The 14,883-nt window shown below is 47.8% G+C and overlaps 1 protein-coding gene across 3 annotated transcripts in view; it reads right to left on the reverse strand.

Annotated features, from left to right (window-relative positions):
* Positions 1-1,857: 1,857 nt before the first annotated feature.
* Positions 1,858-14,883, reverse strand: part of LOC144133235 (poly [ADP-ribose] polymerase tankyrase-like) — a 74,267-nt gene continuing 61,241 nt past the window's right edge. For all 3 annotated transcript variants that reach the window (XM_077666143.1, XM_077666145.1, XM_077666144.1), the window contains exons 37-49: positions 14,262-14,532; positions 13,053-13,367; positions 12,746-12,960; positions 12,111-12,216; positions 11,839-12,002; positions 11,141-11,282; positions 10,755-10,931; positions 9,197-9,404; positions 8,123-8,230; positions 6,739-6,935; positions 5,838-5,930; positions 4,801-4,936; positions 1,858-2,305 (exon numbers count right to left, since the gene is read on the reverse strand). In XM_077666143.1, coding sequence (XP_077522269.1) covers positions 2,178-2,305; positions 4,801-4,936; positions 5,838-5,930; positions 6,739-6,935; positions 8,123-8,230; positions 9,197-9,404; positions 10,755-10,931; positions 11,141-11,282; positions 11,839-12,002; positions 12,111-12,216; positions 12,746-12,960; positions 13,053-13,367; positions 14,262-14,532 — 2,260 coding nt within the window. In that variant the 3' untranslated portion in view covers positions 1,858-2,177. The remainder of the gene's footprint in view (positions 2,306-4,800; positions 4,937-5,837; positions 5,931-6,738; positions 6,936-8,122; positions 8,231-9,196; positions 9,405-10,754; positions 10,932-11,140; positions 11,283-11,838; positions 12,003-12,110; positions 12,217-12,745; positions 12,961-13,052; positions 13,368-14,261; positions 14,533-14,883) is intronic.

A 14,883-nucleotide genomic window follows, 5' to 3' on the forward strand; every position in this document is an offset into this window, starting at 1 on the left:
CGCGCCGGTCAGCGATTGGCTGTCCCCAATTTTTTCCGAGTACTCCCAGCCGCGCTGCTGACGTCCACGGCGAAGTGTTGAATGAGGCAGTGGCGATGTAATGAGCCAACGGCCAGCAAGTCTCAGGAAATAAAAAAAATCACATATAAGGTGCGATATATTCGGTGGCGATGTTTGCGCTCTCGTTGGGTGCTTCAAGCACGCAATTTCAGCGCGTTTGCCGAGGCAAACTTTCCGATGCGAGTGTCGGCTTCACGGCAGTAAGCGTCGCGATGAGGCGGAGCCGAACTGCAGTGCTAACGAAAAATTCTTTACAGTAGCGCTTTGCATCCATTTGCTTACACAATTTCGGCGTGTCCACACGACCAGAAGAAATGATCGTCGTTGCTCAAGATGTACTTTTGTGAATAAGTGCCTCAGGTATCGCGTCGTTACGATCAGAAAAAAACACTGGATGCCACTCAGAACCAAGACAGTGCTCAAAATACCCTTGCAGTGCATGGAGTGCAATGGTAAAATTTTTTGGTTGCCCGAGAGGCTTCACAGAAACCGCGTTTACATTCTTATTCCTATACTGTATAGCGTGTGGCGACCACAATCACTTCCTTAAAAAGGCAGGGATGCCTTGCCCAGTTATCGCAGGTTGACTAAACTGTACTTCACCCAATGCTCACAAAGTGAAGTTAAGGTAGACGGAAAATTAGTTATATCAATGTATGATCAAGTGCAGCCACAAGAGAAGACGAATGTCAACTATACTATCACAGCTTGCAGTCAACACTTCACCTTCCTTACAGCAAAACACTTATGATTAACAAGACACAAGGCAATCTGCTAGAAATACAAACCTGTTCCTCCAGAAAAATTGTCCCCATGTAAAGCACCAACCTATTCATTTTGTTATGATCAAGGCACCTGTATGGGAGACAAAATTATCTTTTTTTGTGCAAGCTTTGGAGAGAGAGTTTTTTTTTTTGCAATCACAATAAACCTTTCAGCTTTATTGATTGTACAAACAAATGAGAAGTACCCAAAGCAGCTTCACAAGATTATTCCAATTACTAAAGCATAGCAGATACCAAGAATACTTTTCTTGAAAAATTTCCAACCTTCAAAATTGAGTGCGGAAAAATGTGCTGTATGGCATGGCACATCACATATCCTACCTAGTGATAAAAGGTACAAAAGGCAAATACAGGTGAAAAGGTCACATACCGATAATGTTCCACAACAATACCACATGCCTCTGCAGAGGAAGAGCAGACTTCCGTAGGCACAGTTAATTTATCATCCAGGTCATGCAATTTCAGATGGGGCAAAGGTCATCGAATTACACATGCCCAGTAAATGTCACACTGTTGCTGGCAATTATCACTGAAGGTCAGCACTAAATGAAGTGCTGAGACACATATCAGAAAAAAATTGACACATTTGAAATCAACATTAAAGGTACAATGTGAAAGCATTAATGAGCTCATGCTCATTAGTATATGGAATTGATCATTCCAAACTTTACATTAATAGATTCCTCGGAGTCCTCATAACACTCTTGGCACAGTGGGGCTTGTGTGACCCAGGTTGCTCTCCCCAAGCAACCGCTCACGACCAGTCAAACTGCCACGATGGTCAGTTTGCTAATGGTCCGGTGGGCAAGTTGTGATGATGCTGCAAGGTCACGTGATCTAGGTGGCCCACTTAGGTTGCTTCTCTGGGCATTTTTCGCTTCCAATGGTGACGGCGACGACAATGAATTTTCTGCGGGGCGGGAGCCTTCAGACTATTGCGTTACAAAATAAAAGAAGTTTCTCTGCAAGTGCATGTCACGAGTTTGTAACTGTGTAAAAGGAAGGAACATAGTCGCTTGTGTCAGACATTTTATTGAATATTCCATAAGAGGCAGTTCTCGTTGCTGCCAAAGCCAGCTAAGAAGCAAGCGGCCTTGGACTGTACATTAGAGGAAGAAAAAAAAAGTGCGCGCATTTAGACATTCCCGCACAATGGAAGTGTATGCGTCCCAATGGCCATGAACGACGATGACAGAAAATTTCCACCCCTGTGGTAAGAGAGATGGGCTCCATTCCCCAGTGAAAAGTGTTGTCACCCCCCCCCCCCATCCCCCCCATCCCCGCCCCCCCTTTCTAAAAAGGTGTGTGGCCCGTCTTGTTCTTGCCGCTTGATCAGTCCTCAAACTCCAGCAGGTAGCGGAGACACACCTGGGCTGGCTTGTAGACTACATACTCATTGTAATTCAGGGGGCTCTGATGAGGCTCTGCCTTGTTACTGGGACCCAAAGGCACAGTGGAACCTGCACACAGGTGAAAGAGTGCACATGTCAGAGGTTACAAGCAAGCAGAGCACACGTATACAGTAAAACCATGTTGATATGTTAATTAAAAAATGCAGGCAAAAAACATATCCGGGAAAACGTACGATCCAGATCGGCCAATTTTGGAAAACAGAACTGCTAAATGAGGCAAGTACAAAAGAATTCAATGACATTTTCACTTCAAAAAATTCTGATTATCAATCCTACGCACAAGGTTTGAGCAGCTTCTTTATTAGCACTCACAGAATTCAGTCCACATCTATTGTCCTTGGCCGGGAAGAAACTTTTTCAACACACCCGGTCAGTTTACGGCAATGGCAAAATTAGCGGTCCCTTCTGCGTTTGCGGATGCTTCGCCCCTTGCACGAATGCACTGCGGGGAAGCCGTCCCGCAGCTGACTGTTTCAGCGTTTTTGCTCGGCGTTCCCCAGACACGACTCACTTGTATGCAAGCGCATCCATGTACTTCTCAGATGCTTTGCACCCATGCCCTAAGGCCCCTCAAGGAAGCCGCTGCGTTTCTCCTTTATACGTCCTCGTGGGGACGGCCCACTCCTATGCTAACTTTTTTTTTTCTTTCATATGTTTCGCCCCTTTGCGCCAATGCATTGCAGAGAGGCCAATGTGGCAGATAACTGCCGCTGCATTCCAGCCTTCCATGTCGGGTGCCCTCAGGTTCGGCACAATTGTATGCTTATGCGCATGAGCAGTTGGTGGCTTAAAGTATTACACGACCAGGATTTGCCTAAATTTAGAGCGCAGTAGCCAGAAAATTGCGTGATCCAGGAACATATTATCCGGGGAAAAAAATACAGTGCAATTCTATAGGACATTTTCATTGCCTGCGATTTTGAGTGCATGAATAAGAAATGTAATTTACTGCACAACTCAAAGCGAGTACTTCGACTGTTCTGCAATGCTTCAGTAGAAGAGAAGGCAAGGAGCTAAAGGAGGCAAGAGTAGTATCACTGCCAGCTAAGCTGCAAGCACATCACGTTTCAGCACTGCCATCTGCATCTGAAGAACACAAACTGTATGCTGTACTTAGCATGTCTTAAAAGCAAAGCTTTATATGAAAGCAATAAAGCTGCAACGTCATGGGTTGAAAAATGCTGCACTGATTAGGAGAACCAGTAAATCAAACCTGACATGGTGTGTAGCACAAGCCATGCTGCCTAATCTGGGATGAATGGTCAGTTGCAAAAAAGCCAAGAAGATCCACTACAACATGAATTCCACTCAATACTTATACAGCAAAAGCTCGTTAATTCGAACTCGGTTAATTTGAACCGACGCCCCGGTCCCAGCACAGCCCTGTGTATTTCAATAGGAGAAAACTCCCGATAATTCGAACAAGTCGGTATCCGCTACGGTTAATTTGAACTAGGAATCACTGGCTGACACCACTCCTCGTAGACAGAAGTTCACCCACAGCGAGTAAAACACGATCCAAATTTATCAAAGATGTAAAACAATGAAAAAGAAAAAAAAGCCGAGTGCACGAGGCTCACGGAGCTCGTGTTCCGGTGCGTGCCATAGTAGGTTTTCGCTGCCGGAGCACCCACGCGCGCTACCCACGCTGCTGATGCTTCGGCGTGAGCCGTTTGATGTTTTCGTTGTGCCGCGGTCGCTGGGCCGTGATCACAGGATGTAAATAACGTAGTATGGCGGTACGAGCAATGACGGCTTTGTTGGCGGCGCGAGCGCGAGTTATGCGGACAGCAGCGTGGAGACATTGGAGCCCTTGAGTGACGCCGATATAACTGAGGCTGCATGTTCCCAGCAGACGTCGCAGGGCTCATGTGCTGTGAGAACAACCGACAGTTATGAGTCCGACGGTGGCAACAAGACTATGCCACTGCCAAGTGCACATGAAGTAGCGCTGGCGCTAGATGTTGCAGGACGCCACTTCTCTGTCAATGAGAACTCTGGCGTTGCGCAGGAGCTTTGGGCAAGCAGCAGATGATGCTGATGGAGTCTCGGCAGAAGAAACGCAAGCAAATGCACTTCGCCGATTACTTTTAGTTTTGACAACCCTTCCCGGGAATAAACATACTTTGGAGAATAAATAGCGTCATACATTCCAGCACTAAAGCTCGCTGCTCACGTGAATGCATTCCAGTACTTGTTTCTGGCGCATAACTGGCCGACCAATTTATTTCATTTGCCATTACGGCCGGATGAATAATTCTCAGAATCACCCGCCACAAACGTGTAGCAGCGCCTAGCTCGCGATAACGAGTCTAGATGTGACTGCTTCGGGTTCTGCCCGCGCGGCAGTGCGCTATAACCGCTCATTCTAGTGCCCATTTGATAATTCGAATTTCGCTTAATTCTAACAATTTTCCGGTCCCCTTCGGGTTCGAATTAACGAGCTTTTACTGTAATAACTACACTGCCACATCACCAATGATGTTCAGCTGCACACCAGTTTCCATTGACGGCAACAGCAAAACTGCGCAAACTGCACTCACTGTGCCACGTGACTGTGCCCAGGATGTGTGGCTGCCAACGACCGAGCACTCGTGTGCTCTCATGACTTCCAGGCGAGCCTGGCTCCGTGTTGCCTGAGGGGCCCAGGTCCAGGTCTCGACATCGACCGAGCGCAACCTGTGGGAGCAAGAACAGAAGTGAGCTCAGGATGCTGCCAACGCCAGCGACACTGTGTACAGGAGACGTAAAGGAAACAAAAAGGCCACAGCAACATATGCAACCAAGCTTTTTAATGCAGAAGAGTTAGAGGGCCTAAGACGGCAAAAATTGACTCAAGTGAGGCCACACCGAGAGCACCGAGTGGAGAGGAGGAATGAGTGAGCGAAGAAAAGAGAATGAGAGAGAGAACCGAATGTGTAAAACCACGCCAAGAGTGGACAGGACAAAAGAACGAACAGAGGGGAGGTGGCCAGAGTGGCAAAGGCCGGACGTGGCAGGAGTTAGTGCAGTTTGTGCTTCCGCCACACCTTAACGTGTATGTCGTGGGTACAATGGATAGGGCACAAGGACTGTGGCTGTTCACATGCGGCAAGATGTATATATCTGAAGGGTTCCTGGATAAATGAACCTTGTGTGTGTCATTAAATCGCATCATGCTCATGCATTCCCGTCAGACCGAACCATCAACTGCCCCCAATTTTTTTTTTTAAACATGGCCTCTGCAAGTCAAAGTTATCCAGTCCATAAGAATTTTTCACCAATGAAAGACCAACCCTTTCCGAGTGCTCAAAAATATAGAAACATGCATGCACAGAGAAATACGCACACAGGCATGAGATGAAAACAAAGCAGTAAAATATCCAACTGAACTAAATGGTTTGATATAGAAATACCAGTCACTGCCAACAAGTTAAAAGTTATGGCCAAATATGCGGTACATTTGCATATATCATGACTAAATTCCATGATAAACAGTGGTCGTCAAGTCAACAGGGGTAAGCAGTCCGAGACTGACGGCATGCGTTACAATGCCAAGAGGCAAATTTAGGTGCACAAAAACACACGAAAAGCTACTCACCTCACACAGCAGCATGTATTTGGGACCAGGGGTCATAGATCCTGACTGGCATAGCCGACGAGCTTGCTCAAAGCGGTCAGCCAGGCAGATGCCCTGAACAGAGCCAACAAAACCCACAAGACCCTTTTAAATACGTTGAGACTACTCCTGACTCTCAAAACCAATTTTTGCTCACTTCTTGAAATCAGTGAGCCATAGCTGCATGGCTACAAGCTTTTTCAGCCATAGAAATCTTCTTGGACACACAGTACAACTGCAAGCCGCCGCGGTGGCACAGTGGTTATGGCGCTCGGCTGCTGACCCGAAAGATGCGGGTTCGATCTCGGCCGCAGTGGTTGAATTTCAATAGAGGCGAAATTGTAGAGCCCCGTGTACTGTGCGATGTCAGTACATGTTAAAGAACCCCACATCGTCGAAATTTCCGGAGCCCTTCACTACGGTGCCCCTCATAGCCCGAGTCGCTTTGGGACTTAAAATCCATAAACCAAACTAAACACAGTACAACTGCTCCACACAGAGAAAAAGCGACTAAAATATACACTTCATTTCATTACGATGCGTTCATATAATCCGGCCTCCGAAGTACACAGGTGCCATTCGATGTTCTAGAAATAACGACCCTGTCTTGGTACTGTGGCGTCCTTCACATAATATAAACGACAAACAACGAGCAAGGAGAGGGTGGCCCCTCTGTGTGCAGTGGTGCAAACCAATCTTTGTGCCATTCGTGCCTCCGAGCAGAGACGCGGATCCTTGTCGCAGTGCATTGTTTTTGTATCGAAGTGATCGGCGCATTCATCATCCGAAACAGCAGTCACTGTATCTCGCGTTCCACAGGCGTGGAAATGGTGCTGTGATTTTTTAAACGGTTGACAAGGAAGCCTTATACAAAACTGCGCACCTTGGCCTGATGGTCACCCATCCAGTGGCTGACCAGAGGCCGCGGCTCGAGCCCAGAGGCTAGGATGCCCAACAGGCTGTACGGCTGAGCAGCGTGCCATAGCAGCCAGTGGTTGTCTACTCCGCACGAGGCCAGGCGCTGGGGCTCGCCATCACGCGTCACTCGGAACATCCTCAGCACCTTTGGCGGCGTCTCCGCTGCAGGCAAACCCCAAAGAGAAGGAGAGTGAAGACAAAGTTCAGGCTAATTCCGGGGGTCACTTCAATCCTCAGCAAAGCAAATTTCTGGTCTATTAACAGTGCTATTTTTCATCTGTCTCCAGGTCCATCACCTTCAAAGCAATCGATGCTTAACCCTGAAATAAAAGTGCTTAAGAGATGACGATGGTCTCAATTTCTTCTTCGTTGCTCAGTGCACCTTGCTGAAACTTAGTATGCAGGTAATACATCACTGAATTCAGATATCAATTGTGCGTTTATATTTATATTACCTCACTTGGAAGGAAAGGTGTGGCAAAATAACATATACTAATTAGGTAATTTCTTACAGGCAACAACAGCAACTTATCATTTAAAAAGTTGCTTTAAAGATAAGCAGACATTTCCAAAGGTCCATCGCACATCACAAAACTTTTTAATTTATAACTGAAAATTGACTTTTCTTATCATTTCAAGACATACATCGCTCCCTAACCTTAGATATTTTATATACAACACGACTCTTGATGAAATGGTTTCTGAACGTTTCATTTCGAAATGTTTCATAATGCTCGGCTGCTGGCCTGAAAAGACAAGTTCGATCCTGGCCACAGCAGCGTTTTGATAGAGGTGAAACACAAGGCGCCCGCGATGTCAATGCACGCTTCTTTAATAAAGAACCCCAGGTGGTCGAAATTATCCGGAGCCTTTCACTAGGGCCTCCCTCACAGCCTGAGCAGCTTTGGGACGCTAAACACCAGACGGACAGTTTCATTTCAGTAACCTCCTCAGGCAAAACGCATTTTCTTATGACCACGAGAACTCACTTCCAGCGCTTATGAAAGCTGATATTAGCTAAAAACCTTCAAGCTGTTGCAGCTGCTCTTACCAGAGAATAGAAGAGTGCCAAAATGTGGTTGGAAAACAAAACCCAGAAGGACTTCAGTAGAATGGATAGTTTGGCTAGTTGGTAAGTGTTCATTCTGGGTAGAAAACAGCGCAAGTGGACAAAAGACAGAGAACAAGAAAACACACAGACGACTGCTGTCTGTGTGATTCCTAGTTCTTTCTCTTTTGTCCATTTGCGCTGTTTTCTACCCAAAAAGAAGGACTTCAGTTTAATTTGTGCTCATGGGCAAAAACTGTTACAAATTTAATTAGGAACGCCATGCAAACAATAAACTCACAAGAGTTGTGTACATATTGCATCATGGTCTGGACTTCAGGGCACTCTTCCGACATGAGCTGTATCTTGCAGTGAAGACTGAGGTACACATAGTCCAGGGGGTGCATCTCTGCAAGAGAAGAAAAGTGTACTGCCTCAGTATGGCCGGTTGGTTTCACTTCACTGGCACAGGCGTTTACAGAGTGTCACAACCATCTTTCCCTACGTGTGCCATTTTCCTCACGAAGAAAAAGAAAGATGAACGTAATACCTGCCAAAAAGCACCATCTCAAGATAATTTCGTCACTCTGGTCTCTTCTTACTTGGCAAGCGTCCACCGAGCTTATGCCTCATGACACAATTTTCAAAAAAAAAAAAAAAAAAAAGTGTACACCGCTAAAAAATCACGTTTGTAGTAATGAAAGACATGCAAATGTACAGTACTCACGGATTGAAATAGGACATTCGGAGCGCTAGCCTTGCAGTGCCACGCAGGCATGTGGTAAACCACAGGCCGGCTGATTGGCTACTGGAAGGAACAATTCTGCTTTGTAGATGTTCTCCCTCTCACGCCATACCACAATGCACCACCTTGGTTCCATGAGCGTCTACGGGCGGCGCTCCATGAAGCGACGGCCACGCGCTCCGAATGTCCTATTTCAATCCGTGAGTACTGTACTGCCTTTGTCGAAAAAACATGTGGATATGTGTGCCGGCTATGTAATGGGGGCCCTTGTACCACCTTTGCAATTTCCAAGCTCTGGAAGGGTAAGGGTGACGATAGATCCCGTCAACCTAAGTGGTGTGAAATGTTGGCGATGCAAGACAAGCTACACTACACAGTCTGGGAGTAAACGTGTTGGCTTCCATATTTTACACGAAGGCTGTGCAACGACTGCAAACGCCACTGTCGATAGGGATGCCAACAGTCGATAGTAGATCACACCAGCCAGGTATGTTCCAAATTAAATTGCACTCCTCAGAGTGCCGCAGCAAGCAGTATTAAGGATGCCACACTCCCCAGTTATTTAAGCGATAAGACAAAACACTGCAGTTCTGCCATAGGTCCAACTTTCTGGCGCCCATTGAAACGTACCTGCAGCCCTGAGCTGTGCCCCCATGAGCAGCTGGTGGGCCAGGTGCAGGTGCACCAGGGCGTGCACCAGGTCCGTATGACGCGATACCCCCTGCTCCTCGAACAGGGGCTCAAGCCGCTCGAAGCGACGACCCCGCACGGGGATCAGGCAGTACAGCTCCTCACTCTTCTCCACAAGCCGTGACAGCAGCTCCTGCAACTTGCCCTCCTGGGAAGGGAAAAAGGAAAGGAAGTGAGAGAAGCACACAGCATGGAAGCCTACTGTGCATTGCCGCTTAAAAGCTGACCCCCAAATAGAGGTCAACTCCGAATAGAGGTCAACACTCCCTCATCCTGCGGCCCTAGCTTGCCAATACGGTTTTCAGAAGACCGAGTCATGCAAAGAAACTTATTTATCCACGACGCATCTCTTAAGACTCTTCGTTGCTTGTGAAAAGGATGCAGTCGCAGTGCTGAGATGCTGCATGAGGAAAACATCGCACAGACTATGTCAGTTGGCAGCCCATACCAGGCATCATTGAACCATTGTGCCATGTCGCTGAAAGAAGCGTGCTTCAGCTTCCCCCTAGGTGTTTTCGGATTTTCCTGCTGGGGCCATTCACTGCGGAACAAGCCGATGTGGTCTTTGAATGGCTTGTTCAGCGCCACGCCCAGCGGATGAAAAGTAGGTGTCAATCTGCCCGGAGCAACTCCATGTACAGGTAGACTCCAATTACAAGTTCGCCCTGCCTGCCATGGTGGCTCAGTGGTTAGGGCACTTGGCTATTGAGCCTGGTTCGAGCCTGACCGCAGCGGCCCTGTTCCCATGGAGGTGTGCATGTTAAATATCTCCAGGTAGTGCATGTTAAAGATCCAGATGTAGTCGCAGCCCTCCACTACAGCACCTCTGTTTTCCTTTCTTCTTTCACTCCATCCTTTATCCCTTCCCTTACAGCGCCCAGTGGAGTTCAGGTGAGAGACAGATACTGCATCATTTTCTTTTCCTCAAAAACCAATTTTCATTTCAAGTTGAACCCCCCAACTTGGGAAGGCCATTTTTAAATACACGATAATTCTTTGTTCAATTTCAACTTTCATTCATTCTAAATGACCCTGTAGTAGTAGTAGTAGTAGCAGTAGTTTTGGTTAGCAACGCAGCAACTAAGGCCATATTGTGCCAAACATAAGGTAACAGAACTAATACTGGTTAATGACTGCAAAGTCTAAAAAACAAATTTAAAATGTTTTGTACCTGTGCAAGAATTATGACGATGGCTTAGGTTTGGCTTTCACTGTGATGGCTAGACAATGTTGGTTCATTTCCACGGGAAAGATGGTGCGTACAACAGGACGTCATCAGATGGTAGAGGTATACGATATTTCCATGCTCTTTCCAATAAACCTTTGGCCACAACTTGGCGCTGTTTTTGTCTCTTCTCCATTGCTCTGTCCAATGTGGTGTTCTCTACTTGAAAACAGACTAGACCACACAGCTGCTCAGAGAAGTTTTTGAAATAAAGGAGTTGCGAAAAAGCCAAACTTCTACGCAGACACTAAATATGAAGGCAGGTGCACCCACCTGGTGCTCTGAGTGCTCCAGGGACTCCTGGAGGGAGGCCTTCTCGCGCACCAGCTGGTGGATGTCCTCGAGCAGGGCCAGTGCGGTGGACAGAGACTCCCCGCTGAGAAGCTCCAGGGCCACCTGCCCCTGGGCACCCAGCTGCAGAGGGGCCCCCACCAGCATCTCCGGGTTGGCCTGCGTTTATTCACAGCATCTGTAGCACACCACAACAAAGCACGCTCCAATACTGGCGTCACACGGGCAGTCTCAAGCAAAGGCTGCAAGAGTAAAGTACAGACCACCCCCCTTACAGCCCTGGTGCCCCTGACAGGAGGGAAGAGAGAAAGGACAGAGAGGACTGATGGAGAGAGTTCTGCTCCTAGAGCTGGGTGCAAACCACCCACCATCTTGCGCAGCAGGTCCAGCACTGGAGGTGCAATCATCGACTTGCACGGGTCACCGAGGCTGATGGGGATCTTGTTGGGTGGTGGACTTCGGCGTTTCTCCCACTGCACTGCCCGGAACTTGCGAGGCTGAGCCTTGAAGCTGGGGAGGAGAGGGCACAGTGCTTGCAAGAGCAGCAAACAGACTCCACTGCTGTGCAGGCATGCACCATTTGCAGGCATTACGCGGACGTGTGATATGCGACTCCTGAGCCTTCTCAGAGTCCCTATGAATTCGGATAAACATCTAGCAACTGCCGATTAAAAAAAAAAAAAAGGCTTGAATGCTTGTTTCCTGCCAAAATGCGAGAGAGCAGAAAAAAAAAAAAAAAGTCTTCTGGAAAGTGCATATCAGTGGGGTTGGTAGAAATTAAATGGAGTTGCTGTTTTTTTCTAGCTACAGACAAGACAGACTGAGTATCACTGCAGTGAAGGACTCCGAATGAATTTTGAGTACCTGAGATTCTTCCAACTACTCCACAGCCTTACTACACAAACATGTTTGCATTTTTGCCACAAATCAAACAGGCGAATCCTTGTTTTGCACCACAATATATAGCCACTGATCAAGTTCACCATGCACCAAAAAAATTCACCAGCTACGAACGACGACTCTGAGCTCAACAGCCCAGTGAAACCGGCCTTTCCGTTCTACCCACCTTTGCTGGTCCTCCCAACCGTTTCCAGTCCTTGAGCGGAAGAGGCGCGCAAATTCACGAGCTGCCTCGGGAACAGCAGCGAAACTGGTCTTGGACCACTTGCCAGAGTCGCCAACGCGGCCCCAGCGACAGAATAGCACCACCAGCCCTCCTCGTTGAATAAGCTAAGAGAGAGGTGGGGGGGGGGGGCACAAGCAGCGAGAATGTATTCACACCAGTGCCCCACATGCCTTGCAATACGAATGTCATGCATGCCCGCAACGAGTGCTCACCTGCATCTTGTAGAAACTGTACAGACCAAACTGGCCATAGCTCAAGTCCACCATGGTGAGAAGTGCATCATACGGCACATTGTGAGCTTTGTCCATGACCACCTCCCTGCAAGTAAAAAAAATAAAAAAATGTAGCACACAGAGGAGACAAGACAGGCAGCACCGGTACCCTGAAGTAATGCATAAAATACTTTCTCGCTTATCCAGATTACTAGACCACAGTAATCTCAAAGCGACCAAAGCATAGCAACAAACATATAATGGACTCCCTTCAAGAACTCCAGACAAATTCTCTGGTAAGCTTTATAGTTTGGTGAGCCTTGTTTCATTTTCCATGGACACAATGGGACAAAAAAAAAGAAATCTGGTTAACACTGACCATCCAACAGCAACAAGCAAATGTGACGTCTCAAAAACATCTCCTCCCTGCAACTCTGAACATGAGCATGAAGCTACAAGTGCGTCCATTTTGTTAAGGAGCTGGGGCTCCATGCACACAAAGCAGAATGTAGGTTGCTCAAGAACACTAAAGTTGAATTGCTTTTTCTGTAACACAGCCTCAGATAAGCTTGAAGATAAAAGAAAAGAGTTCTTCCGACATAGTATACAGGCTGGAAGTCCCAAAAGTCACTCACCCATCGTCCATACCAGCGAAAGGGTCGGGGACCGCCTCATGAGAGTCCCTCTGGTTAGGCGAGGCATCGGCACAGACCTTCTCCAAGAATGCCTTCGAATCCTCGACGAAGTTGTGCGTGAAGTTGATTTCAGTGAGCTCCTTGGGGTGCATTGCTGGAGGCAGCGAGTGCACAGCAACTTTAGGCACCTGGTCATGGGACAGCTGCATGGCGCTCTGGGGAAGAGGGCAAAGACAGCAGTACATCCATCACTGGCCTTCACAAAGTAAGAATCCAGCATTGTTATGCGCACTGTTTGTGGGAATACCTGGAGGGCGTGGGTGATGGTGGCAACGCCGCGGGCAGCGGCCAGCTGTAGTGGGGTGACTCCGTTGCTGTCGGGTGCGTCGAGCGGGGTGCCCACATGCACCAGCAGCTGCAGCATGGCAGGGCAGCAGAAGGTGTAGTTGGCCAGCGGCGCCACAACGTGGTGCATCACGTTCCAGCCGTACATGTCCTGGTGCGTCAGGTCTACGGGGCTCGTCTTCTTGAAGCCCGTGCGCCGCACGTCCCCGTATGGGTCGGGGTCCCGCTCGGGGTCGTAGCTACCGTTCAGCAGCAGTTTGGCCATGCGGATGTCGTTCTGCAGGGTGCACATGTACCACATATTGAATGCCAAAGGTCAGGGCGGAATATAAAGAAGGTTGCTTCCTAAAAACATGTCTATGAACACTTTGACGCCAATCCACCACTCACCTCGACCGAGAAAGTACTGGTGGTCAAGCCTTTCAATGTGCACGTCTGCCTCACTTTTTGCACCAAATTGCCCATTACATGTGAATACATTAATACTCGGAAAAACTTCTGCTTCATTTCCAGTTTATTTTCTTTAATTGCTGCATCGGTTTCACTCAGTGTTCGCCCATTTTTGACCCGCATTTTATCCCTCCACGGCTCCTGAACTGCCCGTTCAGTCTGCTGTCAAACAGCAGTCACTCAAAACAATCACTAAAGTTGGCAGTGATCCAAAGGGTTGGATGAATCAGAGAGCACTAGCAAAGCTGTACATGCTGACAAATCTTCTCCCTAGACCAAATCAACGGCGTGGTCCTGCACAAGTGTTTGATGTTGGGAGGACATTTTGCATCCAAAAATTACTGCTGCGAACGTTTGAAAATACAAGAACCAGCAGAACCATTTGGAAGCCACTGGATTTCCACATGTTCAAAAGCAGCTTCACTAGCAATTTCTGATGCTCCCAACCTGTTTTTTTTGTTTGCAGGCAAAAAAATCACAGCTTTTTTCTGATGCCTCAGGCATCAATGGCAAGTACTCTACCCAGCTTCACAGAGCTGTGAGGCACAATGCGCAAGGCTCACACAACGGTTAAGTGAACTATCACACGTGAAATTGAAAAAAAAAAAAGATGCCTGCATCTGCCATGGTTAAGGTCCTACTCCTTACTCTCTTGTGCACAATCCAAACTACAAGGTATATGAGAACACGGAACAGCTCTTCCGTGCTCGAAGGCACGCACCAGTCTGACGGCATACATGAGGGCTGTGCGCTGCTGGCCATCCCGGAAATTGATGTTGGCTCCCGCTCGAAGCAGCATTTTAACAACCGCGTAGTTGCGTTTGCACACGGCCAAGATCAGGGGTGACAGGCGGGCAGCTGTTGGAGATGCCGTGTGGATGCGCGTCTCGTCTGTCAGGCATGCTGTGCCCGGGAACTCCAGGTTCTGGAGCGGGAAGCAAGTCAGCAGGTCCGCAGATGCACCGGCCTCAAGCAGTGAGAGGCACCACGTCCTGCACACACACACGCACACACACACAGCATATCTTCATGAACGCAGCCACCACTTAAGCCAACCAGCTGCCACCAATAGAGGCGGAAGAGTTTGAACAGATTCAGGTTGTCAAAGGTGCGCCATAAGCCTGCATCTACCCAGTGATCATGAGAAAGAATAACAATGCTAGTAAACAAATATTTGCCAGTGACGTTTTCGTTAGCTTTCCAACTACCTCAGCAGCAAGCAACAATGCGAACATTAGTTTCCATCAATTACAACCAGACATTTGTGGATGCACTGATAAATTGTGAAAAAGGTAAACAGAATCTCACAATTCCCAACCGCAAGAACGCCTTGGCTCCCAACA

The sequence above is a fragment of the Amblyomma americanum genome, chromosome 5 (genome assembly GCF_052857255.1).
Source record: "Amblyomma americanum isolate KBUSLIRL-KWMA chromosome 5, ASM5285725v1, whole genome shotgun sequence".
Lineage (NCBI taxonomy): Eukaryota > Metazoa > Arthropoda > Arachnida > Ixodida > Ixodidae > Amblyomma > Amblyomma americanum.